Genomic DNA, 27,900 nt, shown 5'->3' with positions numbered 1-27,900 from the left:
GTATAAACAGAATCTCTTACTCTTCAAGAACTTGTTAATCAGCATCCCTCAGGTGCACCGCAAGAGGTAATGCGAAAATGGCCATACTGAACCAGACCAGAAGGTGCAGCTCTTTACACACACTCATAACGATCACACAGCCACAAGCATCCATAAGTTAAGTATCAGGAAGATGCAGGATCTCCAGCTCACCAGGAACTTAAGTGACAAGATTATTCCCCCCACCCAAAACATCTGGTTGAACATTATTTTTAGCTGTGAACATGATCTTTGTCATGACTGTAACAGTTTCCAAGTTGGAAGGGGGAACTGTACTTCTGTTCTTTACTCCAAAAACATGCAGTAATGTGAACATTTCTGTGAAAATTATTTGATGGTCTATGTGAAACCACAGAGGCAGAAGAAAGGTTACTGAAGAATTTTAGGTAGATCTCTGCATATTCTTTGGCTCAGGCTCTTGTCTGCTGAGGTAGAACAATTACAATACAGATTATTCCCTTTATAAAGTAGGTCACCACAGCATTTTTTTTTCCAGAAAGGTTAAAACAAGCTTTATTTTAACATACAAATCAGATTTGTGTACAAGGCAAAAATATACTCCTACAGTGGTAGGCATATTGGGTCTCCGTACAGCATGTCTAGCCACTGGCACTGCAGTAATCCTGAGATATGGAAAAAAGCCCTAAAAATCTTTAAGAAAAGGCCAAAATGTCTCCTTTTAATCACTCTTGCTATAATCACCTCCATTTGGGAATTAAGAAAAACATTATAAAGTTCTGAGTCAAGAAAACAAATTATCTACAAGCCAAATACCCAAGATACTTGTGTAATTCCCTGCTGTCATCTGGGTATACCAGCAAGAGCACTTGGGGAACAAATCAAGAGATGCAAATATGCAAGTTTACTTCATTAACGCTGCAAAGCATGTAGAAAAACAGTAAGTTTTTTTGCTGCCTACTATCGTCTTCACAAACTGTGTGGTCAATGTGTCAAGTTTACACATCCTATAAACTTATTAAAAACAGTTCTCTAGATTGTTTGTTAAAAAAAAATTAACTTACTTTACTTTTCAGCAAGAAGTTATGTGATATAGAAATACGTCCTGTCCCTAATATTAAAGACTACTTGAACATTCTCATTTTGCTAACAAGATTGTATTTTTAATTAACCAACACGAAAAAAGAGGAACAGCCTCTTTTTTTAAAAAAAAGTTAAAGATGGGGAAAAGGTATAGATAGGGGTTTTTGTTTAGTTTTACAACATATAAAAATAAGTTACGCTATATATTATGGCTTTCTCATTTAGTAGAAGAGTGCCATTATGAATTTAAACACTAGATGTAGTAACTAATTACGTCACCATATTCTCAGACTTTCCTTGTTTTAGTAATTATGTGAAAAGAAACAACCAAATACTAGTGGGAAAATTAAGAAGCCTCCAGAACAATTTAAATAGCAAGAAGCACTTGTAGAAGTCTTTCAGGTAAGTTTTTAATTTTAAAATTTTAAATTTTGAATTAGTTTAAAATTTAAGTTTTAATTTAATTTAATCTCTTGGCACAAATAAAGGCCAAGCCAAACCTCCTATGAACTTCGGCAGAGTCAGAATTTCATACTGTGCTTCATTTCAGAAACGTTGACACACAAGTATGATACCATTAGGCTACTGAAGTGATGATTTCTCTTTAATGTTTGTTATATTTATCCTACAACTAAGATACTAGTTATATTTGGTATGCAGCTATCTCAAAAAGGCTACAATAATGCTTACCCAACAAGATTCAAAGCTGCAATACAACGGTTCAATATTAAGTGTTGTCCACTACAAATAAAAAGGAAGCGGAGAGGGCGCAGAAGACGTTTGAGTCAAAGACTTGAGTCAAAGACCGCATTTATACAATGCTATATTATTAATGGCTGAGTATACTTACATTTTGAAGTCTAAAGTTGCATTCAAACTGGAAAAGCTATGACAATATTAAAATAAATGTAAATAAAAAGAATTCTAGTTTCATAGCTAAAGTTGTAACAAAAAATCTCACAGTGCAGTTGAAGTAGCATTTGCAACAACGAAGTTCACAGCAGAAAAGCACAAATTTCAGACTTATAAATATAGTAAGATAGATCATGGCACTGAATTTGGGAATATTGTCAAGCTCTAGTTTTACTTAGGATAGAAGAGTTGCCAGTTGAACAAAGTTAACTGAATACTGTACTTTCCAGCTCCTTATAAACAAGGCTTCATGTCGTGCAGGAGATGAGCTTTCTGTTCCCTTTTTTTTCCTCTCCAGTAAAAGTATCTGAAAGGCAAGCTATGGTGATTGTTTCTCACAGCAGTAAAATAAGTAGATAAAGAAGTAGCTGTATCAAAAAATTCTTACAGAAAAGGCATCCGTCCTGGTTTGATTTTGTTTATAAAAAGGCACTTCACATATTGCTAAAAACTTGTTAATGTACTTATCCTTTTAGTTTTTCTGTTAAAAGGATGTATTTCACGGTGGTTAGTATGAGTATGCAAACATTCTTTATACAGTGTTTATCTGTTACAAATTTTATAATTACATATAGTATCTTACACCATTTATTTAGAAGAAAAGAGTCATGTTCAAAATAATAGCAGGTCTTCATACAATACTTCAGTGATGATGGATGATCTGTCATAAGCAACACACCACCTGTAGTGAGTTCATGCTAATAAAATTAGCAGTGTAAATCTTTCAGAAGTGAGTCCTCAGTCTTTTGTTTTCCTCTCGTAGTCTCTCAATTTCAGCTACTAGGCTTTCATTTACAGAATATCTTTCAAGTAAAGCATGCATTTCATTCTAGAGAAAAGGGAAAAGTCCCAATCAGCAGCTATGAAGTTAATTATTCCAATTTTATCCTATCCATTTTCATACCCCTTTTGAAAATTAAATAACCTAGATAATACTGTTTTTAAAAACTTTTGATAAGAAAAGTACGATTTTTTGTATGCTGACATAATTGTGATCATTAATACATTAGCGAATATTTTATCAAAGGATATTTTGCACTTCTTCAGAATGAGAATATACTAATGCAGGTTCCATTAAAATGTTCAGTACTGAGGCAAGACCTTTTTAACGCAGATCAAAAGAACAAAGATTAATAAAAAAGCAAAGCTAAAGAACACAGAACACAGTTCAGTATAAATGCAGTAGCTGTAAGTGAAGCTTTCTATTGGTCCTTTCCAAAGGACAGCTGAGTTGTCTCCCTTTTGTCTTTTTTTATCTCCTGAAATATGGAATTCATGATACCTGCCCAATGCATATGTTCCCTTTACTTATCAAGCATAAAACAGTTTAACAGATTCCAATCCATAGTTTCCCCCTTTCTTCAGATTCAGTTCTCTTTCTTGCTCTTAATAAGCAAGATTGATTTTCAGTTTCGAGAGAAGAAGCTGGCATGCCTTGGTATTATAAAAAGTAAAACTGAATACATTTCTCACCATGCTCTTTGTACATACCAACTGCATATGGAACTGCTTGATCATCTCCACTTGCAAATTCACAATATCTCGATGGCATGCTTCTCTGGGGGAAGAATTGCAAAAGGACAATGCTTAGTTTTATTTAGGAAGCAGTAATTCTCTTCGGTCCTCAGCACCCAGAAATCCACACTTCCTCACCTTCACAACATCGTGAAACATGAGTCTAAAAACCCTTAAGCTATGAAATGTACTCTTCTACCATGTATTTCTGGAATACTTCTGTTATGCCATTGACTTTCCTAAGTACCATTTCTTCAGTGTACAAAAAGAGTTAGGATCTTTTTTGTTTAGAAATATAAATATATATGTGGTGATATTGAGATTGTTTTTTCATTTATAAGCTGTAATCTTCTCTCATTTTTACCACTCAAAGCTGATTTTCAATCCCTCAATCACAAGTACCACAGAGAAAGATATTTATCTGTAAATGAAGATAAAACTTTTCAGTACATCACTTTCAGCACTCTTTTGTAAGAGGACCCAAAACATCAATTGCGATAAATGATACATTATCCTCAAGCCCACAGAATGCTCCAGGTTAACCTACATAGGAAGTACTACCAGTGTTGTCCATGAATTGACATGAATTTGTCAATTCATGGACAAGTACTCCACACTAGAAGAACCAAGCTTGAAAATACCCTCTGAACACTACACTAATACAAGTGTTCCAGATGCTGAGGAAGAACAAAGAGAACAGCTCACAAAAAAAGCAGGTGAGCTCACAACCTTTTCCTGAACAGCGCGTGACAGTGCAATCGTCCAAGACCAAATGCTGTGCTCTGGGTACCAACGGCCTGAGAAAGTAAGGCATTTCTTAAGTAGACACACACAGATCTTATTTCATTCTCCTTTTCTAAAACTTATAGCAAACCCAAAGGGAATATATTCATCACTTTCTATTTCCACAGGTTATTGTGCTTCAGAACTCCTACTAGAGGCAAACAATATTCCTTGAGTACACCGAGCACAGATGCCAGCTGGCAGCTTAGAAACCCTAAGATGTAGGTTATCTCTCAAAGACGGGAAGTTCAAGAAACAAGCAGCTTTTTGGAACCAAATGAGTTTAATATTCCTCCTGGTTCCTTTCTAAGGTGCTTGTTTTTTCCCCATTATTTGAAGAGGAATGCATTTCAGCCAAAAGCGATAAAAATCCTTTCCTCAGATTCCAAAGGGTGAAAGGTATTTGTATCAGTGAGAAGCTTGCAATGGCTCCCTTCCCTCTTACTGACCTCAGTACAAACAATCTTTTACATTCAGTTTGAATGTATCCACAACTTACAACTGGGAAAGGGGCCAGCAGAGCCTTCCAGCCACTCCATGAAGTGTAGGTCTGAAGAGAAACACAATCTCTGAGGCTCCAGATCTCAGATACTAGAAGTACAAGACTGACAAGCTTACTTTCCAACACTGGGATCCCTGAACACAGACTTTAAAGAATATCTGCAATGCATAGACTGCATTTTAAGTCACATGAAAATTAAGTTTTTTAATCAGATACGTGACTATCACCGAAAAAAATCCCACGGGAGTTTTACTATTCTATGTTCTTAATTAAAGAAATTTAATAACATTGAATGTATTTTTCTGTTGGCAGATACAGAACAGCCACAGCACACGGACCTACTAAGCTACATTTGCATTGCATTTTGTCATCAAGACAGTAATACTTCCACTGCCCAGCAATCCTTTTCCCCTCCACTATCTCAGTCAACCTGCTTCATCTTAAACATGGGTTGGGAAGTGATTCCCTAGATACAACTCTTTCAACTGCTCTCTCTCCTTCAAACTCCACTCTAAATCTATGCTAATTTGACTGACTTCTTTCACAACACGTGGAATGTTAGGTATCCACAAACACAAAGTAATCTGAGAGCAACCATCATTTACGGCACAGACAGTATTTTAATGTAAAGCTTCATCAGTAGATATACACGTAGCATTTTACCTTACACATGCCAAGCTAAAAACAATCAAAGCCAATAACACAAGTGACCTGTCCAGGACAAACTGTCCACAATGTCAACTTTAAGAAATTTCTCCTGCTAGAACAGGGCATAAGTGGGGAGGGAAAGAAATCACCACAAGGCTTCAAGAAAGCAGTAAGGACCTGGTTATGCAGATAAATTTACCATCCAAGAAGTACTCACACACTCATTCTAAAAACATGTTAGCAAAGCCATGCATTAACAGTCCTCAGAGATATCAGTCTAATTAGTCATCAGAGCTATTAAAAATAAACTTTCATACCTAGATTTCCAATATCAAGGCTATTAATGGTGTCATTTTCTAACACAAGTAGAAAATTGTTAAAGCTAAAACATCTTACTAAGAAAATGCGTCATTGAAAACAATGTTCTGCATGAATACTAGTACCTGAAGTCATCCATTGTTTCTTGTATCATATTCTGAATGAAGTTTATTTGGATTGATGTCAGAGGTGCATTTGGTCTGCTACTCCCAATGCTTTCTACTATTTTTTCTGACAATGAACTTGCAACTCCAGCAGTGACAGGTGATGTTATCTTCGGACCTTTACAGTTAAAAATAAAATAAATAAATATTAAAAAAAAACCAGAAAGAAAATCAGTATAATGGGGTAAGAGTTTTTTATTTGTCTTGAGGCTTCTCAGTATTTTATCACAAATATTACTTACTGAAAAAAAAATATATATATGTATTTAGAATGAGTCTTTTCAGATGCAACTAGAGATATTCTAGGAGGGCTAACTGGATTTACAAAAGAATCAAGATCAGATCATAGAATCATAGAATAGTTAGAGTTGGAAGGGACCTTCAACGGTCATCTAGTCCAACCCCCCTGCAAGAAGCAGGGACATCCCTGACTAGATCAGGTTGCTCAGAGCCTCATCCAGCCTGGCCTTGAACGATTCCAGGGATGGGGCATCCACCACCTCTCTGGGCAACCTGTTCCAGTGCTCTACAACTCTCATTGTAAAAAATTTTTCTCTCATATCTAATCTAAACCTACCTCCTTCTAATTTAAACCCATTACCCCTTGTTCTATCACAACAGGCCCTACTGAACAGCTTCTCCCCATCTTTCCTGTAGGCCCCCTTGAGGTATTGGAAGACCGCTATCAGGTCTCCCCGGAGCCTCCTCTTCTCCAGGCTGAACAGCCCCAACTCTCTCAGCCTGTCCTCATAGGAGAGGTGCTCCAGCCCTCTGATCATCTTTGTGGCCCTCCTCTGGACCCTCAAACAGATGTTCTGTTTGAATGCTAATGCCATTTTATCAGGTTTCACACCAGCTCACAATCAACTATGACTAAAACTGGGCCAAAATGATCAACTTACTTGTTGAGGTAGTACCATTTACTGGTAGATCATGTGCAGGCTGGGCCTGAATATTCTTCATTAGTCTTTCATTTGTATCAGGAGCCTTTACAGCAGTGGATGATGGTGGAGGACTTAAAGTTACAGATTCTGTGCTTGATGAGCTCGATTTTGAAAGCTGACAATAAAAAAAAAATTAAAAAATAATTTTAAAAATAAGGTGAACTCTACTTATTACAACTATCTAATTGCACTCAAAGACTAAGTTTGACTAAGTTTGCTTCTTTGCATTGCTGAAGGCCAACACACTTAAACTGCACAACATATTACATATTTGTGTCAATAGTGCAAACACAGTTGCAAAATAAGATTAGATGGGACATCATTACGGAATTTTCCTTGAAGTAGTAGTATTCTGTCAAGATTCTAAAAAGACCACTCAAAACAAGAATTAGTATAAGTATACCTGCTTTAAGGCTTCTTTAGATTCTTGTTTTCCAAGACTTATTTTCTTAGTGTCAGTCCCTGTATGTTCTTCCTCCTCTTTAATTGGAGATCCCACAAGTGCATGTAATGGGCTAGACCGTACCCCTTGTGCACTACTGCTCACTGGGTTTCTTTTTACTGGTAAGGCAGTGGTGAGCTGCGGGAGAAAATCCAAACCAAAAAGGTAGGACTGAAAGTCCAGACCTAAAATGAAAAGGGAAGGCTGAAACACACAGGCCAAAAACCATCATACATACCAAATCAAACCCACAATTAAAATACCTGCACACCCACACAAAACAAAACAAAAAAAAAAAAAAAAAAAAACCACCCAAAAATGCACCCCATAAAAACTAAACCCTTAAATCCAACTTATGCTGTCACTGCCCTTATGAAAGTAATAAAGCATGAAAAGCCTCTATGTATCACTATAAGTTGCATAAAGGAAAAACAGAGTAACTTTAAGGTCATACTCTTGATTTCCTGTCACTGTGTTGCGCCTTAGTATCTCAATGTGTCGGACAATTTACAGAAAAAGTTCATTGTTTCAATGTCTGCTTTCACCATTTGTTTCTTTTCAATGCTACAACAAAATTAGCATGTAATAACTAGTGTATGCCCCCAAAGGCCTACCACAGACAAAGAAAAATACACTGAAAGTATGTTTACCATCTCCTTTTCCTTGAGGATCTTCATTCACTTTACTTGCAATAATATCTACAAAGTATGAGAACACAGACAAATTGTTTATCAAATGAAATCAACATCAATATTCTTATCATTACATCAAGTTCATAATCAAAGACAAATTAACGTACCAAGTAGGTACAATGGTTGGTAGCACAAAAGTGTCAAGATGTCATGCTATATGCAGATGAATGATGCTTTCAAATTTCAGTATCAGCAACTTACCATCTCTGACTGGAGAAAATACATCTCCTAAACTATTTCGACCCAAATCGTCAAAATTATTTAAATCAGCACTTTTCCCATGATCTGTTTCTTTAGATGGAATCACATCCAAGCTGCAACTATGGGGAAAGCCTTAAAAGGACAATAGCATTCAGTTAGTAATTGACATTTTCCAAATATAACATACCTTATTCCTAAACAGTCTCACATCAAGCATGATGTCTGGTAACTCCAGCAAGAACTTTATAACCTTCTACAGATTACAGTTAGAGTCAACTTCAAACTTCCTCATTTTGGCTGTCATCGCAAGTGACTATAAGTAAAAGTTAAGATACTTGTTAACAAAAAAAGAAGATACAGTTGGATTCCTTTCCTCTTTTTAAAAAGGAGAATTGTCAAACTGGAGAATGCACTCATTTTCAGATAAGTCTACATGACAGATGGAGCAACTTCATGGTGTATCAGGTGAAGAGAAAACCAATGAATGCATCTTCCACAAAGAAGGTGATCACATTCAGATGATCAAAATTTAAATTTATTCTCCAAGAAGAGAAATCTGCTTCACTCTGGCCATGAAGCATCCTAAGGGAAGCTCTACGAAACATTTATTTTAAAGCTTACCTGATATTAGGATATTCTCATTTATTTCTAATATTAGGAAATGGGAGCGTAGTTACAGTTGCAGACAAAAGAAACTTGTTCCCAGACCTCTTCCTACTCCACCCTTAAGCCCCATCCCTGACCCAATCCAGAGGAAAAAAGTTAGCTTTTGTATGCATGGTAGCAGGGACAGCTGTCTGCAGAATGGAAGCATATCTTAAGTCCAAAAAAACCCCAGTAATTATTCAAAGTGCAGTTTTTAGAGGAGGCATACATGGAGAAGTGAATTGAGCTGCTAAGATAACCACCTAAGTAACTTTCACAATTTAGTATGTTTGAAAACTGAATCAGGACTCGTAAGCAAGCTGTTATTCTGCCCTCACTGAACTCCTAACTCTAAAAGTGCCTAGATTTTGTTTGTATAAGTTAAAATCATGCAATGAGCATTAGTGCTGTGCAATACATAAGTAAATACAAATATTCACGTATTGCACAAATATATACATTTATGCGCAATAAATATTTATTACATATCCTGTAAATAAATGATCTATACATACAGAAGGTTTACTTAATATCTACTTTAATTTAAAAAAAAAAATAAACAAACAAACCACTGTTCATAAAATGTGTAGCTATTTCTCTATGGGGGATTACTGGTTCAAGAGATCCAAATGTGAGTGTGTGGATAACTACAATTAATCATGTTCAAGTACTTACATAAACTGGAACTTGAGTCAGGTTTAAGGTTTCACTTTTAAGTGTATTAATATAGTAATATTTCCCCACCTTCAGATGGGTCAGTTGTGACACATTCATAGGATTGCACTTGCTAGTTAAGTAAACACTTGGGATACTAAATCAAACTAGAAGTGGAGTATCAATGTATGGCAGAACCTATAGAGGATCTATGTGGAAAAAGCGTAATATAAAATAGGGCAAAATGTCTTTGTGTATTTTTACCATTCCCAGTAGTCTAAATGTAGTAAATACCTACACCAGAGCACATCTGTTAAATAGAAGTTTATGGGAAGCCAGCTCAAAGGACATCCAACCTTCTCATCACTTCTGACTTCGTTTATACTTTTGTACTTTAAAAATATCTGTGACAAAAAGCCTCAGTCCATTTATAAGTTACATGAACAGAGAGAGTTTTGTTTTAAATATGCTCTCGGATCACTTCACTGAATAGCCCTTATTTCTCTGAAGTTAAGCCCCATAATCAGGGTCTAGAAGAGTACCCACAGAAGAAATGCAGTTTGTGCTCTCTCATTCATTCCCATTTTTAAGTTTAAAGATCATATATGCTGAAGTATACAGTGGTCTTTACTTCTAAAGTGAACATACAATTTAATGAAAAACATTTGTTTTACTTGGTTAGCCTTTATTTTCTTAAAACATGTATTTATTATGCAAGGTCCTATTTAAGGGATAGCAGCCATTACATCTTCAAATAAAGATAATAAATCACATATTTTAACTGAAATAAAATTTTCCACACCATTCAGTAATGTTGACTAGCAACACTTCTTACGTACATAACACTTCTACTTCATCTCGTACATCACTGCATACCCAAGGGAGGTCATTAATACGTGTCTCTATGGACCACAGTGGCTTACTGCCTAATTACTGCTGCTAAATGTATTTCTCCTTATTTAAAAAGGGAGGGGAAAAGTGCTGTTGCATTAAAATGGCTTGAGGAATTTTTTTTCAAGAATCAAACTAACAGTGTTACTGAGTTGACCATATTTTTAGAACTCCTGAATTAAATAAAATTTTTAAAGTACATTTCAGACAGTTGCAAAATCTTAGAATAATGCTCAGAATTCTTATAAAGAACTTGTTAATTTCAGAAGCATAAATAGCAAGTACAGTTATACAACTAATCATACTTGCGACTATATTTAACATCTTTCCTAACATGTGATATTGGAATCACATCTCACACAAAAATACTGTCAGTTCTCACTTGGGTTTTTGGACTAGGTTATTTTTCCTGTGTTCTGTCTGGACCTTTTTTTTTAGATGAGGTCTCTTACTTCTGTTTATTAATAAAATTACAAACAATTAGTAGCTGTATTCCATACAGACATTGTGTCAGAAAATACATCGTGAAGGATAATCTACAGGAAGTCATAACACAAGTGATAAATCTATGGTGACACTGTGAGGCTCTCTCCTTTAAACTTTAAATACACACTTTTACTTCAGGTCCAGAATTTTAGACTTCACGTGTTTAAAGCTTGTAGTAGAACCCAATTCACCCCCCACAGTCTCATAGTATGTCTAATGCAGTAGGGGAGGTAAAAGAAGGTGCAGATGTGTATGCATATACACACAGTTCTTTCAAACAAATGCTCTTCCCTCAGTTAAATTTTTTATACTGTAATGGTCAAGGCACGGAATATTCTTTCTACCTTCTACATTATGCCAAATATTATTATAAGAGTAGGAAGAAGGCACTACCTGTTTTCTCCCGAAGAATCTCTCCTCCCTTATTCTCATTTGGCAATGTCAGATGAGATGAAACTGCTGCTGATGCTTGAGAGGCAACATTTTTTATGCCAATATTTTGAATTCCCCCAAGACCACTACCAGCTTTGACTTCTACTCTTTTGGATACAGGTTTATTTGAAGAACCTGCAAGGTTAGACTGAAGAAAAAAAATAGAACAAATTAAGAGAAGTTGTCTTTCCTTCAGCTAAAGTAAAAATATAAGCCAATATTCTTTCTTTTTTAAAATACTAAGAAAAAAAAAATTCAGTTCAAGTTGCAAATGTTGCCTAGAAGATATGCCTTTACAAATATATTAAAAAAAAAAAAAGCAAGCAAGCATCTTAACATAACTTCAAAGGACATGGGAAACGTAGGGCCGTGAGGATGACCAGAGGGCTGGAGCACCTCTCCTACAAAGAAAGGCTGAGAAAGCTGGGGCTTTTCAGTCTAGAGAACAGAAGGCTCTGGGGAGACCTTACAGCAGCCTTCCAGTAACTAAAGAGGACCTGCAGAAAAGATGGGGAGAGACTGTTCAGTAGGGCCTGTTGTGATAGGACAAGGGGTAATGGTTTTAAAACAGACGCAGGTAGATTTTACAATGAGTGGTAAGACACTGGAAGAGGTTGGCCAGAGAGGCGGTGGATGCCCCATCCCTGGAAACATTCAAGGCCAGGTTGGACAGGGCTCTGAGCAACTGGATCTGGTTGGAGATGTCCCTCCTCCTTGCGGGCATGGCTGGACTAGATGACCTTTAAAGGTCCCTTCGAACCCACCCTATTATTCCATGATTCTATGATCTATGGACCTGCAAAAGAATAGCAACAGAACTTCAAGTACTAACAGAGTGACCTAGCACAAGCTAGGTTGGATCCTAGGCTTAGGCATAGGAAAAATAAGAGATTACATTATTAGGGACTCCAAATTGTACATGAATAATCAACCACTAGCAGCAAGTTTGCTGGAAGAGAAGTGCTAAAGAATGCACTTCAAAGGTTCTCTCCAACTACACTGAATAGACCTGGGGTTTCTGGATAGAGTAGAGCCTAACTAAGTCTTGGAAGTACCTCTTAAGCCTCCTCTATTATTTTATCAACTTCTACACTTTTTATATGTGCCTGCAAAAAGCCATATATAAGGCCATGCAAAATACGTCAAGATGGGCAGCTTTGTCTCTTCCCCTTAAACGGAGGGGCCATTACATATTTTTCTGCTACTGCCTACAAACTAATCTAAGGTGCCACAGACTGATCTGCAACAGCAGCATATTCACACCAGGAAAGGCAAGACTACACTTTCAATCATTTCTACTTTGAAGCTAGGATAGGGGGAATTCCACATTAAAACCCCCTAAAATGGCACTTAAACTGCTCAATCTTAGTTCTATGTCAGCATGAACCACTTTCATTGATATCTATAATATTTAGAAATTGAATGCTAGCATTTCTTTAGAACTTAAACTTATGCTTTGCTTTCACTAATCTGCATATTGAACAATAAAAAGGAAAGTTTTTTTTACCTTGGAAACAGTGCTACTGAACTGAAGACGTATGCATTTCACACAGCCTTTGTGAGCAATAACTGTTTTCACTGGTGATGCCAATTGTCTTAAGTCATACTGGCAGATTTTTCCCCGGGAACATCCTATAGCCAAAGTAGTACCATCAGGCATGAAGTCTACTGTTGTCAGTGGAAAATCAGCTACTATTGTTGTAAGTAATCTTCAAGCAGGAGAAAGGACAGGATAAAGAACCTTTTAGAGTTCAAAAGTTAAGACTTTTCAAAACAGTACCTAAAAAAACCCCATAGCTTTCATAATTCAGCTACAGGTCAAGTAGCTCCACTTCTCCAGTGCCAAGTAAATTCCGTGAAATATCTTAAGGAACAGTGGATTAGGCTTATACTAAGTGTTCAGGCTTAATAAATTGGAGACTGCATATGACACAAAAAATTTCACCAGGACAGGACAAACTGCCCTCATAACAGCAGTTCTGACACCTACATTATTTACCAGTATCATCATTTCCAGCAGCAATCATACCACATACATCCTCTAGCTTCCCAAGCCTATCAACTCTAACCTTCCCACAATTCTAGGAAGAATTTTAGGCCCTAGTATGGCTTCTTCTATTACAGCCCATCGAACTAGAGGAGGGGTGTAGTAGAACTACCCTTGCTTTTATTCAGCTAGAGTGAAAGCACTGTCCACACTAGAACCGAAGTCCCATGAAACTGTTTGCCATCCTACCCTCTTATTGCACAGTCCCATCACCTATGCCCCACAGTTCCTGCTTTTTCAATGAGTACTCTTGCCAATTTAAGGCTCACTACCTCAGCCACTCTGTGAACCACAGTTAGGTCTTATATCTTGAACTAGAAGCAGGCAGGCTAAGCTCAGGTGGCTGCAGGTCTTCACAGGCTGCACTGCCCCTCACAGAAGCCAATTGCTCTGTATTAACGGAAAAGCCCAAGCACTTGGGAGTGGTCACTTATGTAGCACCTCAATTAGTTCCCACGTACCTTAGGTTTTTTGATTGTTTGGGTTTGTTTGTTTTTTAAATTAAAAAAACAAACTGGACTATGGGACAGATTCTCCAGTCACAATATGCCAACCACTTCAACCATTCTGAACATGGTCTGAATTAAATATTTCATAGTTCAGCATGCTTTTTCAGTTTATAAAAATCAAATCAGGATCCTATAAAATCAAAGGTCTTTAATATACTCACTTTTTACTTGAAGTGTCATAGAGAATAATTCTTTTATCCAAACCTACAGTTACAAGCAGTAGCTTATTGACTGGAGAAAAGCAGATTTCTGAAGCTGGTGCTTTATGAGTATTTTCAAAATTATGATATGGGTTCTGGCTATTTACATCCCACAGAGTTACATTTCCACTGTCAGAAACACTGCCCAGCAAGGATTTCTTAAAGGATGAATATTTCAAGTGTCGAATAGGCTGTAAAACAGACAAAAAATGAATTGTAATACCACTATTAAATACCACATTAAATTCTTTTTTAAACACACAAATACATTAGGAATACAGATGTTACATTAAGTTAAAGTAGTTTATAAAGGCTGGCCACTCTAAAAAATAAAATAAAAAAAAAAAAAAAAAAGGTTCACTTCACATTACAATGCCATTTTTGCTGTCAGGGGGCAGACTGATTTGTTTTGTGTACCAGTATGGGGTACCATATGAGCTGATCAATAAAATGAAGGACATGGGCAAAAAAAAAAAAAAACAACCAAACAAAAAAAAACCCAAACAAACAGTCTAGAAAAGAGTTTCTTGATTTTTCAGCAAGTATCATGCCATCATACACACTACAAAAAAAAAAACTAACACACACATCACATCTAATATTAAAGGAGTCAAAAGCTACATTATTTCACTGATCGGTCTCCTGCCAAGAATGTTAAATTTAATTCGCCTCCACTGATTTTAAGTACTTGGATATAAGCCAATTTGATAAGACACACAGACTCCAGAGTTACGTGAGTATGGAGGTCCTGTGGAAGAACAGACTTCACTCTGAGCTCAGACCACAGAAAAGGATAATATGCCTGGTTTATCACAAGCAGTCCTGCTATCACAGAATCATGTCATACAGGAATTTAACTTGCCTTCCAGAGGCAGGTAAGTATTTTGTTTCCATCATATTGCTTCAGAGGATGTTTCAGAACCTCACTGCTCTAAAAGCAAACTACAATACTCAGTTTACAGATTTATTTTATTTATGACCCATTTGCACAAGTGCATTCCTGTGACAATAATGCCCTTACACTCAACTTGTTTCCTAACTCCTTGGTGCCGCTTTTCCCTGTTCTAATAAACAGCCACCTCACCTTCTTTCAGGCTTTATTTTGCCATAAACAAAAAGCAAGACTCAGTCTCCTTAGACTGGTTTTTCAGTACCATCACAGTCTCTTTGCAGCTCTCCCAGTTTGAATCTTTCTTGAATATGGACAAAATCTTGTATGATCCTCAAAACATTGTGCGACTGCCTTTCCAAAGGCACTAACACTTCCTCCATTTTGTACTGTAAATACTCATCCCGACACAGCCTAGATTGCATTTTCTTTTTGTGATCCAATCTGTGTAGGTTGCCCATTGCCATTTTATGATTAAGAAGTCCGAGTTCTTCTTTCCCTTGGGAATTTTCAAATTCCCAGGGAATTCCCAAAAGCCTCAGTTGAGACCTAAGACTGGTACCTTGATTTCTATACTGCCATAGTTGTTCCCACGTCTATTATTTCAATCCCTTCGGGATACTGATGAAATCCTCTCTTACGGGCAATACTTTCCAGCTGCATCTCATTGTAGCTCTACTTCTCATATCATAACCATTACTGAAAATATTAAACAAGATTAGCTACTGATGAACCAAACAAATACTTTTTTTCAATATCACTTACTGTCTTCTTTCCTATAACCAACTTCTTACCAATCCTCTGTTCCTTTCTAACCTCCATCCTCTCTACTATTTTCTCACAAGGCACTGAATCAAGTGCTTTTTACTCAAGCCCAGACAACGGAGAGCTATTACATTTTATTTGTCTGAAAATGCTCTCAAAAAGCCATTATATTTTTCTAATGTAAAACACACTAAAATGCACTGTACTGGATTTTATCCTATTTTTCTCTTTAACTTCATTTTAATGAAGATACATGTTGGTTCATATGCCTCCAACATAACTTCTAGCACTTGTATTGCATGTCTCACTGGAAGCCACATAATTGAGCCACAAAGAAGTGGCACCCTCAACTGCATATTCAAATAAGACAGAAGATGACTGTTTATAATTAATATAGTCCTCTACTGAACACAATGGAGACATTTTTATCAGCAATTTTCAGTTTATTTACATTTAAAAAAAGAACACTGAGAGACTCAGGAGTAGCAGCTACAATTACATACATGATCTACATGGGAAACATGCCTGGCCCTCACAGCTCTCTCAATTCTTCACCTCCAAATACCTTCCTTACTGCCCTGGCATCTGCTCATGTTCCATTTTCTCCCTCCTCTGTCCTCCTGCCCACCGAGATTACTCTATCCTAGCTCTCCTCAAACCTCCCTTGCAATCCTACCAAGTCTCCCATTTCCTTTTCTAATTTTTCTTTCTAATCTCACAGGCCCAAGGCAAGTTCTCCATTGTCTCCATATACATATCTTTCCATATTCCCTCTGTTCCCCACTTCTCATTGAAGTCACGGTGTTTCCTCAGAGCTTCTTAACAGTCTCATTTCAGGTTGCCAATGAAGCTCCTATTCACACCTCACTTTCACTGAACTAGATTAGCAACAAACTTCACTTGCAACAATGCAATTACTAGATCAAACTCAAGGAACAGAGGCCCTTAAATTTGTGCACGCTTTTATGAAGTCAAATGCATCATATTGGCATCCCTGACAGTATGCTACATATCCAAGTTTCAAACTCCTGCCCAGACAGCTGGAGGCATGAAAGAACCTCATTTCTGAAAGGCTGCTTGACAAGACAAAACCAAAACATTTCTCCTCTCAGAAGTGAGTCACTTAATTTGACGTTCTCTTAAAAAAAAAAATACTTCAACTGAGAAACATCTGGGTGAAAAAAATACAGCTTTAAGCTTAGCACTGTCAGAAAGAGCAGACAATTAAGTCATATGCGAAAGCATCAAGTATTAAGATGCAAGTGGTCAATCAACATGACTTACAAGTCTTAGCTACATTTTCCTCATTTCTCACCTCATCCATAATCAAATTAAAAACTGTATTTTAGAATGAGAACAAGCTTCATGAAGTAGCATTCTGTCTTTATCTTTAAAATATTGACTCACTCTACACCAAACTTCGCAACAAAACAAAGAAAAAGCCAACATGCTATCCAGTGTTCACTGGAGCGAAGTTAAAACGCATATAGACACTATGAAAACTGACAAGTATACACAGAAAAATATCTTTTTTGTGACCCAGTGCTGCAAGGGAATGGGACTCCTTGTACAGGAACAGAAGAACTATTACCCTTGATCAGACATTTGAGCTATTTAGTCCTGCATTGTATAAGTGAAAGTGTTCAATACCAAAGTTCTGAAAAAGGCAGAAGGGACACTTCCACTCTCACCATAGGAGACAGATCCAGGATAATCTAATGCAATCACTTAAAACTAAAACTTATCTCCTTTATAGTACTCTTTTTGTTGTAATTCTCAAGTTACTTTTCCAACCTTGTCCCTCCGATTACATTTATTATCAAAAAGAATGTTAAAATAAAAAATCATCATGAACAGCTGTGTGTTCACAGAGAAAATGTTATCTTTTATGTCACTGAATTTAATATTTAACACTTAACATAGAACCATAGTTACTTATTTTTTCCTTCTTCAGTTCCTTTCTTTTCTCTTTACCAGACTTCTTCCCTACTTCTAATACCTCTGTACCTCTGCGAATCCTAATTCTGTAAATATTTTTGAGCTGTCACACAGACAATTCTAGATCAGTTTCTATCATCTAGTTTTAATTTCAATACATGTCTCCTTGTTTCTTATACTTTCTTATGTCTTTGTTTATCTTAGTGACAAGAAATTAAGACATAGTCAGTCTTCATCAGTCTTTAAAAACAAGTTGATTTTTGGGTGGTATGATGAAGTTACACAGAACTTAAGTATGCTCCTAGTCAAGTTTTTCCCAAAGAAGCTGAACTTCCATTTGTAATTTCCTCTCCCTTTTCCTAAGTTATGGTTTAGAAACAAGAGTTCTGTTACTCAGATTTTGAATATTAGGGCCTCCAACTCAGCCCACATGAAAACTGCCCCAATACAGTTCCTCGGCCTTTGTACTGACAGCAGTAGGAATCATAAGCCTAAAAAGGGCACACAACCCATATGGTTTACACGGTTTAACTGCAAGGTTTACTAGCCACAAGAAAAAATGAGCTAAGGATGTGGGAGACAAGTTAAACACTGGCACTTTAGTGAAAAGAAGTCTGAGAATGTTTACAGATTACAATTTCGTCTACAGAATCAAACGACAAAGGTACGGGACATGTTTCATAGGGGAAAAAAATCTGACTAGGCAAGTCTAAGTATCTCATCTGAATTGGATCTAGGGGGATATTTAAGATACTTGCTTTATTTTAAGTCAGCATAGCTGTTCACTGGCTGAAACTCAAATGTCTGAATAGAAGCAGAAAGGGAGCATCTGTTTTCTAACAATTTTAGTTACTAATACCTAAATAATGTCAAGATTATTAGAAGTGACACATTTATTTGGAAAGAGTCATGTTTTGGAACTAACCTGTCAAGACTGGAGGAAAAAAAAAAAAAAAAAACACAAACAAAAGAGCAGCAAGTTTCACTACATCTTTGCAAATACAACTCCTGATGATTTCTGGAAATTCTGCACACACCGATCTACCAAGTACCTCAGCACAAGGTACTGAAGCTACAGAAAGACAATTAAGTCCTCTTTGTAACATTTTATCAGTCAGGGTAGCACAAAAAAAAAAAAAAAAAACCCTAGATACATCTTTTTGCTTTAGCTATGATTGGAATAGATTTCCTGTAGAAAATAAAAACACATTTTCTCTTTAAGCTTCACATGCTAAATGAAGAACAGTGCACTTCAGAAAGCGGTTGGTCCACTGCTGAGTTCCAGTCACACTTAGGGTTTTTCACCACTAAAAAACAAGTGAAAAGCCCAAAACTAAAATAAAAGTAGTCTAGCGTCATTGATTACCGTATTTAAAGATTTCTTAATCTCCTTTATACCTTAGTGAGCCTTGTAAGCGGGAAGGCAGATGTAAAGGTAGCTGACAGTCTTCAGCTTTTAAAGCTGTTTCACTATATGAAGTGACTAGAACTCATCACACATCTTTACCAATCAGACAGCTGTTCAAACAACTAAACTAAATCCTGTTGCTAGGAGAACAGCACCAGGCAGTGAAGACTCGAACAAACATTATGTTTCGAAACAAACCTTAATTCATCCTCACAACAGCAAGCAGATAAGAATCTGGTAGTCTAAATGAATACCAACAGCAAAGACAAATTACGGGATCTGCAAACAACTCTGTGCACGAACTCAACTCTAATAAAGCACAAAGGCGTTTCTAAATCAAAATCAATTACCAGAATATAAGCCAATACACATATGAAAAGAAAATTGTTTAAAGTCACAGAAAGCACTGCAACCTTGGGCTATTCTACTATACAATATCAGAAATTAACTGGCAAGGAAACTACACTCCATCATGCTGCATCAAACACAGACAAGCTAAATTTTATAAGCTTAGTTTGACCTCACATTCCCCAACTGTAAAAAGAGTTACTAGGGAGTGGTGACCCTCACTAAGCCAGACAACTACTGCCAGGATCAAGCAGGACAATATACTGTGTACCTATTCAAGCTTACTCTTAGAAAACTGGGCCCCTAAACTGTAAATCAGGTAAAGGCTTTTTAAATTTAACAGAATTGCACAAGTCTTCAGATATTTGCTTTACTGCACAATTAATCCTGCAATTCTCTACAAACACTAAGTAAAAATCCAAAACCAAAAATAAAGCTATTTTTGCACATATGAGCAAAGATAACTTTTAGGATATAAGATCAGCTGATAAACTAGGAGATCCAAGTAGCCATCTCATTACACAATTATAGCTCGATTCCATTTTAAAGTAAGGGTGCAATCAAATAACTGCCCCCCCTTCAGAAAATGTTATAGACCCTTTAGAAATAGTACAGAATCGTAGCTCTGTTCTTGCAATTACTTTGATTTAACACTTCAAATATCTTTATCCATCTTTAAGATCACTCAGCTTTGCAGTAGGCCTCTTCATTTCATCTACCAAAATAGCTATTCACTGTATCACTTGCTCCTAATCACTTTTTGGTGGAAAGAGTTGAATATATCAAACAGACTGATGCAAATCATCCTCATAAGAATTTTTTCATTTTCCAATTAACTAGCAGCATAGTCCCCACTCTGGATATTCACCTCAGCTGTGTAATCCAGCCATGGACCTCCCTGTAACTCCTGCCTTACATCCACATTTTTCATAAGATCATAACAATCAAATCAGAAAAATGAACTGACTATATAGACAGATTTTTAAGATCAAACCAAGTATGAAGTAAAATTTTGTCTCAACATAAGTATACAACTAGTCATGGATCAAAGACACTTCCGCATCTAAGAGCGGAGATAGTTTGAATTTAACAGAGATCTTTCAACGGAAAGTATACTACAATTCTCGTGATGCTCTGAAGTCGTAAGAGATTCTTCATCAAGTGATATTGTTCATGCTAGACAGAAGAAAAATTTAACTTCACATTCTATCTGCAATTGAGGACTGAAAAAGCTGTTGCAGTAACAGAAAATTACTAAATCACAACTTCAGTATTCCCTGCGACATTAAAGGTCAGCTTTAGGACCAAAGTAACAGTTCTGCACCCCCTAGGCAGCTCCTACCTCTGTAAAAATTACTCAGTAAAAAAATAAAAGAATGCCCAGAATACAAACACTTAGCTGTACCTAAGACAACATTCACACTAAGAATGCACACTGGAACTTCCGATGGGACAACACAGCACATTTACTACTGTAGATGCCCTTATATCAAGGGAATTCCCCTAATGATTCCCACTAATACCGCAATATCTTGAGTCTGCAAAAAGGAATTACAGTGGCCCTTAAGGCCCTTAAGCAGTACACACGCTTTCTGTTTGTCTTCTGCACAGCTTTCCTTCAAACTAGTTATCCAAAGTCTCACCTAAACACGTAAGTAGATAACAGAAAAAACTCATTGCTTTTCTCTTTGAGCAGCTGTGCAATTTTAATTTCCAGATGAAATAAATGTATTATTTCCAAATGTAGCCTTATATTCACTCTACTCTACAGATGGCTCTGTTTAGTTGTAAATCTGGTTACTTTGGATAAGTCAGAACCCAAACTACATGGTCTTTGTTCTTTGCAAGAACATACGTTGAGTAATGCATTGAAATCCTGCTTTGGTTTGTAAAGCTGAGTGGTTTTTGTTCAGTTCTAAGACATGCAGAAGTTTGTTATTCACGAATCAGAGTCTACAAAGTAAAATTTGCTGTTACCCATATATAAGGTACTTGAAAAATTTGTATAAATAATGTTAACTACTATTTAAGACCAGAATACACGTAATGGCATGGTTTTTTCTTTCTGTAAGCACACTCTTAAAAATTAAAAGGAAGCAGATTAACAAAACTTAAAAGCTCTTCATATGTACTTGCAATTTCTAAACACTGTGAATTAAAGCTTCACACCTGAAAGGAACTTAATACACATAGCCCACCTGACGGCTGCCATAACCAAAGGGAGTACTTGATAAATTGGTGGTAACACTGTGTAGGATAATTTCACCACTCAAAGATCCAGAAGCAATGTAGCAATCATTCCAATTATATGTAATACACGTGACTTCATCTTTATGATCCTGTGCGGGAGAGAGTTTAGAGAGAGATGGGCTAAAGAAATTCAGGATAACCACATTCCTTTCTCATCTGTGCTTTTGGAGAAACATTTCAGCTTGATGGTTTTTCCTGACCATCTGTAACATTTTAAAAGATTATTTAAGAGTTATTATGGAATACCCTAGAAAACAGCAGCACAACATCCTGTAGATCAGCCATTATATTTTAACGACTGTCTGATTGTTTTCAGAAGATTGTTTTAATGAATTAGGATTTGGGAGTGCTGGTGAACAAGCAGCACATGAGCCAGCAATGTGTGCTTGCAGCTCAGAAAGCCAACTGTATCCTGGGCTGCATCAACAGAAGCGTAGCCAGCAGGTTGAGGGAGGTGACTCTGCCCCTCTACTCTGCCCTGGTGAGACCCCACCTGGAGTACTGCATCCACCTCTGGAGTCCCCAGCAAAAGAAGGACATGGACCAGTTGGAGAGGGTCCAGAGAAGGGCCATGAAGATGATCAGAGGGCTGGAGCACCTCTCTCATGAGGACAGGCTGAGGGAGTTGGGGCTGTTCAGCCTGGAGAAAAGGCGGCTCCGGGGAGACCTTACAGTATTCCAGTACTTAAAGGAGCAAATCATCTACTGAAGGCATCATAGAAATATACTAGATCATCCTAACTTTTGTGCATCATAATAAGGCTTTACAGAATTCGTACTGGATCAGTTATAAGAAGACAGTAATGTCTTGAATAACATTAGTTCTACTACAGTATTCTACAAACACAAAAGTGTTCTCTTGTTTGACGCATCAGAAACAGTAATTATCTGAAATGCTGCCCTTGGAAAAAATCCCATCAGAGAACACCAATACAAATTTGCAAGATAACAAGCCTATTCTGAAAATTTTAAACATACATTATTGTAGAATTGTACTCTGAATACATCAAGTTAAGTGTGCTTATTAAATTAAATTTGCTATTTACAGCACATAAAGAAGAAACTTAAACAAAATACTTGCTATGTGTGCTAGCTCCTACCTGTGAACGTGATCCTACAGATACATGACTTAAAGCATAATTTTTACAGTTGGCAGCAAAACCCGGAAGTCATGAAAGCTACAGTCCTGCCTCAGCCAAACTTACCTTAAGGCTACGGTAAACCTTTCTGGATTTCAGGTCCCAGATATTAACTGTGTTATCAAGGCCTCCACTCACAATATACGAAGAACTAGAATTCAAGCTCACACATGTCTGTTTTGCCTGATGGAGAAGGGGAAAAAAAAACACCACTATGTTAAAGATAATTAAGAGACAATTAAGGGATTTACTCAAATCTACTTGAAAGTATATTGATGTGTGTTTTCATCTTCACTAACACAAATAGTCCCACTGACCAACGGAACTATGGGTGCACTACAGTCATTTCCCATCAAAACGCATCTCCAAACTGGACTAAATTTTAAATATGTTTAATATACTTTAAAATTTAAATACATTAATTAATAAATTCTAAAATGCTCACATTTTCCCATTCACATTTCAAATTTTTTTAGCATCTTTTCCATCAGTATTCATTTTTCCTTTAAATTATAGCTCTCTAAAGTGCAATCATAGACTTGTATTCAGGTACTGAGTTTTAAAAAGAAAATGCTAACTTCAGAAAAAAAAAAACTCCTTAGAAGAAAATCAAAAAGTTGTCTAAGTCACGTACTTCACATTCCCTAAACATCACAAAGAATATTATAGCAGCAAACCTCATACTTTGGTAAAGTGATTCTTTTTAAAATAATCACTGAAGTCCTAGCTTTTGAAAAAAAAATGTCAATCTTGATGATAGACCTACATCGAGGACAAATTACTATTCAGTTCTATCATGCTGAAAATTCACTTTTAAGTTTTGGAGATTTGAATTAAGAAAAAACAAGTCCATCTAATTATTGACATGGTAAAATTGCAAATGATTGCATTAGGTACAGATTAGATTCACTGAAATCTCCAGGACAAATACTCTCACCTTTGAAAGTATTTGCCTCAGCAACCTAAAGCCTGGTTTGAACACTTTTAAGAAAATTTCCAGTTCAAATTAGCATTACAATAGCTATCTAAGGAGAATAATTAGAGTGGTTTAGAATACTAGCAAGTCATTCAAGTAACCCTGTCAAAAGACTCTTCTAAAATTAAGTCCAGTTTCCTGAAAAGTTTATAGTGTCATGCTTCCATTTAACAGGAAAAAAAATAATTCCCAACCATAACAATAGTTCCCTGGAAACATTCAAGATCAGGTTGGACAGGGCTCTGAGCAACCTGATCCAGTTGGAGATGTCCCTGCTCCTTGCAGGGGGGTTGGACTAGATGACCTTTAAAGGTCCCTTCCAACCCAAACCATTCTATGATTCACATATTTCCAGATGCTAGCGCATGTACGCTCCAAGAACAACCTTTATGTGGACTCTTACGTTTTTCAATGTACAATTAACAGGAATGCATAATATTGGCAATTCAAGTAGGAGAATGAAGTTCAAACTTGAGCTCTGTTCCTCACCTACACATTAGGCAAAGTTTGAACCACTGACTGCCTCGGGCTATCACATTGAGGTTCAACAAGCAAATGCCCCTAGAGAGAGCCATCAACACCAGATGCTAGTATAACTGCATTTATATTTTCCTACTGGTAGAACTATTTTAGAAGCACTATTCTCCCTACTCTTTATATGTATTTAACAATATACAATGAATTTTTTTTATATACATGGCATAACTCCCACAATACTAAAATTAAATTGATCACAATATGCAGAACAGATGTGATACAAACAGTACACAAGGTGCAGTGGGGAAAAAAAAAAAAAACAAAAAACAGAGAACAGGGTTAGTCATACTTACTCCTTCAGCTATTTCAAAGAGTGGAACAGGTTTGCTTTTACAGCTGGAAACAACTATTTTATCACCAGCAGCAGAAGCAGTGGCCAGGTATCTATCTTAGTTGCAAGTTACGGACCATAACTGCATTATACTGGTCATTAATAAAAGCAACACTAAGTTTCCCTTACTGAACAGAAGGCAGATTGGTTAAACAGTCTAAAGTACTGTACCTTGAAGGGACCTAGAAATAGAAACATAAGGCTATTTTCTAAGCTTTCATTAAGAAGCTCTTGCGTTAACTAAAACCCTTACTTCCCAATACAGGGCAGAGCCATTTCTTTCAGAGAGGAGTATCTGGCAGATATTACTTAAGAGCTCTTTACCACTAAGGCAGCTTATCTAGTTTATGATTTTGTTTCCCCACCGCCCTCAAGTAAGAGCTCTATTTATCACTACACTTCAAGGGAATGTTCATTGCTGTTAGCAGACTATGGATTTAAAGAACAGCCTTGTTTGAGACAAAAGTTAAACTACTTCACCACGTAATTGCTGGAGTACAATGAATGTTTGCTAATTTGTCTCCCTCTGTATTGAGGGAAGTAAAACAAAATCCCCAAAAGAACCTTTTATGACACCAAGTAGCTCAAAGGACTAATAAAAGCCTTCAATATTGAACTACAGAGCAGGGAAACTGCCTCTGCAGCCCCACTACACTAATTGAGTAATCATTTTGATCCGTGTTCTGTAGGTCTTCAGGCCAACGCCCACTGTGATTTTATATTTGCTCATTTAAAAACACAGGTTAATTGGCTGGATTTAACACCAGAGAACTGGTAGGTGGATTAGTGCTTCCTATTTATTTCATTATTTTAAGGCAACATTTTAGCTTACAGAATTGCACAGAATCAAAAGCAATGCTTTACACCAACAAAGATTCAAAAACATATAGAGTAAGGTACTTCACTGTTTCAGTTTTGGGGGATGAAGAGGAGACTATGTGGAAGAAAACACAAGACAGATGGTGTATAGCTAAAGTTTACTAAACAACACACACACGCACATATATATATATATAAATATTATATCTATGCTTTGATTTCTCTGCAAGCTCCATAGCCAAAACATTCAGTTGTGCTCCAAGTGTTTTAACTTTTTTCTCATACATCCACTTATTTGCAGACTTAGAGGACAGGCACATTCAGAACTTGCAGAACTTAATTGTTATATGCCAACATCCTGTCCTTCTTTTACACCAAGATCAGACATCACCACCTTTTCCTGTGACAGCCATGCAAGCTGTTCACCTGACAGCATGCTGTTCTCAGGAAATTCCTCACATATTCACCTAACACCTGGCACCACGTATCGTTACCCTGTAATAGGCTTCCAAGACAGAGGCAAAATGTCTAAATGGGCGAGACCCATTTTCATGTGTAATTTACCACCATCCTATGGATGTTTTCCTACACATCAAACACATTTATGCTTCCACTGTAAATGCTACAAACAGCACAAAGAAAACCAGTGCCTAGAGAGTAAGAGGTAAGTGTACTGAAGAAACAAATGAGTAAGTTTTACAGTTGTTCAGCAATTCAAGCATATAATCATCATTTAAAAAAGCGTTAGCCTCCTAAACGAAGAGAAACTTCTTCAGAAGCATTTACCAGCACGAATTTATTTTGTAAATCACTTCAACACAGAGAACCACAAGATTTTCTTCACAATGTATAGAAATCTTTTTATGTAAGACTTCAAAACTGCATTAGGCCTGTTTACAGACACCTTAAAAAAAAAAAAATCACTGAAATTTTGCAGGACATACACAAAACTATGGCTGAAACTGTAAAGGATACTATTGCTGGCCCAACACAGTGAGCTGACTGGATGTGTAGGTGTATGTGGGTTGAACTGCTCCACCACAGTTAGAGATGAGGAATCCCATATTTTAATATCATCCCCTGATGAAGCAAAACGTATGCCTTCTTGCATGGCTGCACCTGTTTTTGCAAGAAAAATAAGTTAAAAAATGAAAAGAAATTATATATAAAGTAAAAATAAAAACCAGGCCTCTCCACAAGTCAAGAATAATTTTATCTATGCATTGAATATTGTTTTCTTGATAACCAGGACATTTGTCTAGAGACACAATTAGATGAACACACTGCTGAAAGCAGTAGACACTCCACACTTTTGTTACTTAAATTCTTGCAGGAAATGCATGCTTTCTTTTTCACAAAGGAAAGGCCATCCCCTTCTATGGTATCGAGCGGCTAAAAAGACGCTTATACCGCCACAGAGCCTACAGCTGCCCAACACGAAGCCATGACTGTTTCCAGGACTCACTTCTCACCAGCAGATGGAGATACACAAGCTTGAATCAAACCGCCTGTTGCGGGGAAAGGATGGAAGTTTGGACCTAAAGGACTTATTCCAGCGTTCATATCACCATCCTACAGAAGACCTCCCAGAATCCTTTAAACTAAACCTTTAACGGTAGAATAGGAGCAACGATGAGTCACTTTTCAAGGCGGCTTACATAATACTAAAAACCAAAAAGACTACCAACGACAATGTGCTACTATTTGTTTTGAGGGACACCGTTTTAAGAGCAAAAGCCAGGCTAACCGATTCCAGGTTTGTAAAATTTATTCTCAGCTTTTTTACTCTGCCTAATTTTAAACTAGCAACAAACAAGGACTCAAAAGGTAAGCTCATCCTTCACCTGAAAAGATAGCCACCCTTTTGCCAAGTTTCCGGGACGTTTCTACATCGCTTTAGGCCACTAATTCTCACTGCCATGAATGCTTAAGAGGGTGCCTAACACTGACAAAATCACTCAGGAAACTGAAGCTCCACAACCGCCTCCGCTCGGCCGTTGCCCTGCCTCCCTCGCCCCCTCTCTCGCCTCGCACGGGGCTTCTCTCCCCGATCGACACCGTCAGCCCCGGAGGCCGCGGGAGGAGCCGCTCCGCGCACCCCCGGCATCGCCTCCGCCCGGCCCCGGCCCTGCTCCCGCTCCCGCTCCCGCCGAGGCGCGGCCCCGCTGCGGGCCGCCACCGCCTTCCGCGCTCTCCCTGAGGCACGTCGGGACGCCCACCCCCCCCCCCCCCCCCCCCCCCCCGCCGCCGTCGCCCACCTGGCAGGGCGGGCCCCAGGCCGAGCCCCTTCCCTTCCCCTCCCGGCCCAGCCTCGCCCAGCGGCTCCTCGGGGATCGGGCCCGGCGCCGGACGCCCCGATTGGCTCGGGCCCTTCTGCTCCCAGTTCTCTACGGGGTCGGTCCGCGCTCCCGGCCAATGAGCGCCGCCCTGCCGCG

General features: G+C 37.6%; 1 protein-coding gene across 1 annotated transcript; it reads right to left on the bottom strand.

The window, feature by feature from the left end:
• Window positions 1–1,146: 1,146 nt before the first annotated feature.
• On the bottom strand, window positions 1,147–27,900 carry NEDD1 (NEDD1 gamma-tubulin ring complex targeting factor). Its single transcript, XM_086750647.1, has 15 exons — window positions 27,724–27,900; window positions 26,441–26,584; window positions 24,609–24,703; window positions 22,869–22,985; window positions 21,612–21,752; window positions 14,027–14,256; window positions 12,817–13,018; window positions 11,271–11,457; window positions 8,202–8,333; window positions 7,959–8,006; window positions 7,270–7,493; window positions 6,825–6,981; window positions 5,884–6,040; window positions 3,484–3,550; window positions 1,147–2,821 (listed from the first exon to the last, which is right to left on the bottom strand). Exons 2-15 carry the CDS (start codon window positions 26,574–26,576, stop codon window positions 2,717–2,719), a joined length of 1,998 nt encoding a protein of 665 aa, XP_086606773.1. The 5' UTR covers window positions 26,577–26,584; window positions 27,724–27,900; the 3' UTR covers window positions 1,147–2,716.

Source organism: Chlamydotis macqueenii, chromosome 1 (genome assembly GCF_036417535.1).
Source record: "Chlamydotis macqueenii isolate bChlMac1 chromosome 1, bChlMac1.mat, whole genome shotgun sequence".
Lineage (NCBI taxonomy): Eukaryota > Metazoa > Chordata > Aves > Otidiformes > Otididae > Chlamydotis > Chlamydotis macqueenii.
This window is presented reverse-complemented; position numbering and strand designations above follow the sequence as displayed.